General features: G+C 54.1%; 1 protein-coding gene across 1 annotated transcript in view; it reads right to left on the reverse strand.

Annotated features, from left to right (window-relative positions):
• Window positions 1-125: 125 nt before the first annotated feature.
• The window catches only part of PRR12 (proline rich 12), a 44,225-nt gene continuing 42,660 nt past the window's right edge, over window positions 126-1,690 (reverse strand). The window contains 2 exon segments of the mRNA XM_015565449.1: window positions 126-342; window positions 345-386. Of these exon segments, the coding sequence (XP_015420935.1) occupies window positions 157-342; window positions 345-386 (228 nt within the window). The 3' untranslated portion in view covers window positions 126-156.

Raw genomic sequence — 1,690 nt, forward strand, 5'->3', positions numbered from 1 at the left:
AGAAGGGAGCTGGTGGCTGGGCTCCTGGGTCTGAGGGAGGAGGGGCTGGGGGCCTGGACCCCTGGGTCTGAGGGAGGAGGGGCTGGGGGCCTGGACCCCTGGGTCTGAGGGAGGAGGGGCTGGGGGCCTGGACTCCTGGGTATGAGGGAGGAGGGGCTAGGGGCCAGGCTCCTGTATCCATGGCAGAGCCCAATAGGGGTGGACCCCCAGGGCGCTGGGGGCACTCACCTGGTCCCGGCAGCGCAGGAAGGTGTGGTACTTGTAGTGGTGCAGTGAGTGGTAGAGCGTGTAGTACCCCGACTTGTCCAGCTCCACCTTGAACTCCTGGGCAGACGAAAATCCCCGCTCTGCTCCACCTGCAGCTGCGGGAACGTGTGCAGGGCGTCCTGTGGGGGGGAGGGGGAGGGGTCAGTGGGACACCCCTCTGGACCCGCACACCCCAAAACCACCGCCCAGTTCTCAGGTTCTCCAGGTTGCCCGAGGCCTCAGTTTCCCCCAGGGCTGTCGACCGAGAGACAACCGGGAGTCTGGCTTTCTTCAACGGACCAAGGAGCCTCGGCCTGCCCGGTGGCCTGTGTGTGCTCTGTTCCCGGCCCAGGATTCTCCGTCACCTCCTTCCACCCAGGACTCTCAGAGGTACCCCGACATTCTACTCAAAATTCTCGGAGTCAACCCGAAGACCAGAATGCCTGGCGCCAGGGCACAGTCCATCCCAGGGTTCTAAAGCCAGGCGGACATTCCCTCCTTAACCCTCAGACCGGTCCTAAGACAGGCATGCGCTGGCGACCCCGGGCTCCACTCCACACCACTGACTGCAATAAAGTGGGCATCGCCCTAAAACAGGCACAGCAATAAAGCGGATATTGCCTTAGAGACACCGCAATAAGGCGGGCATCACCCTAAAGCAGGCGCCGCAGTTGCCGTACCGCAATGAGGCGGACAAGGCCGTAAAGCAGATACCGCAATGAGGCGGACAAGGCCGTAAAGCAGATGTCGCAATAAGGCGGGCATCGCCCTAAAACAGGCACAGAAATAAAGCGGACATTGCCTTAAAGAGACATCGCAATAAGGCGGGCATCGCCCTAAAGCAGGCGCCGCAGTTGCGTATCTCAATGAGGCGGACAATGTCGTAAAGCAGGTGCCGCAATAAGGCGGGCATCGCCATAAAGCGGGCATTGCCGCCATAAAGCAAGCCACACAATTTTTGGTTTCCAGGTGCATACTGTAGAACATTACGTGTGCAATAACATTCTGTCTGAAAAAATGTACGTCTTCATTTAAAAATGCTTTATTGCAAAAAAATGTTAACCATCATCTGAGCCTTTGCGAGCTGTAAGGTTTTTGCTGGTGGAGGGTCTTACCTTCAATTTGTAAAAAAATGCAATATCTGTGCATCACAATAAGATGAGGTATGCCTATATTCTATAATGGCTTGTCTTGTTTAAAATAATTTTTTAAAGTGACTTTAGATAAGAGGAAGGGAGGGAGGGGGAGAGAGAAACATCGATTTGTTGTTCCACTTATTTATGCACTCATAGGTTGATTCCTGTACGTGCCCTGATCAGGGATTGAACCCCCAACCTTGGTGTATCAGGGTGAGGCTCTAACCTACTGAGCTATCCGACCAGGGCTCCTTTCTTAAAAATAATGGAATTCTTTTTTAAATATCTGATTTTTATTTATTTTATTT

The sequence above is a fragment of the Myotis davidii genome, unplaced genomic scaffold, assembly GCF_000327345.1.
Source record: "Myotis davidii unplaced genomic scaffold, ASM32734v1 scaffold2100, whole genome shotgun sequence".
NCBI classification, from domain to species: Eukaryota; Metazoa; Chordata; class Mammalia; order Chiroptera; family Vespertilionidae; genus Myotis; species Myotis davidii.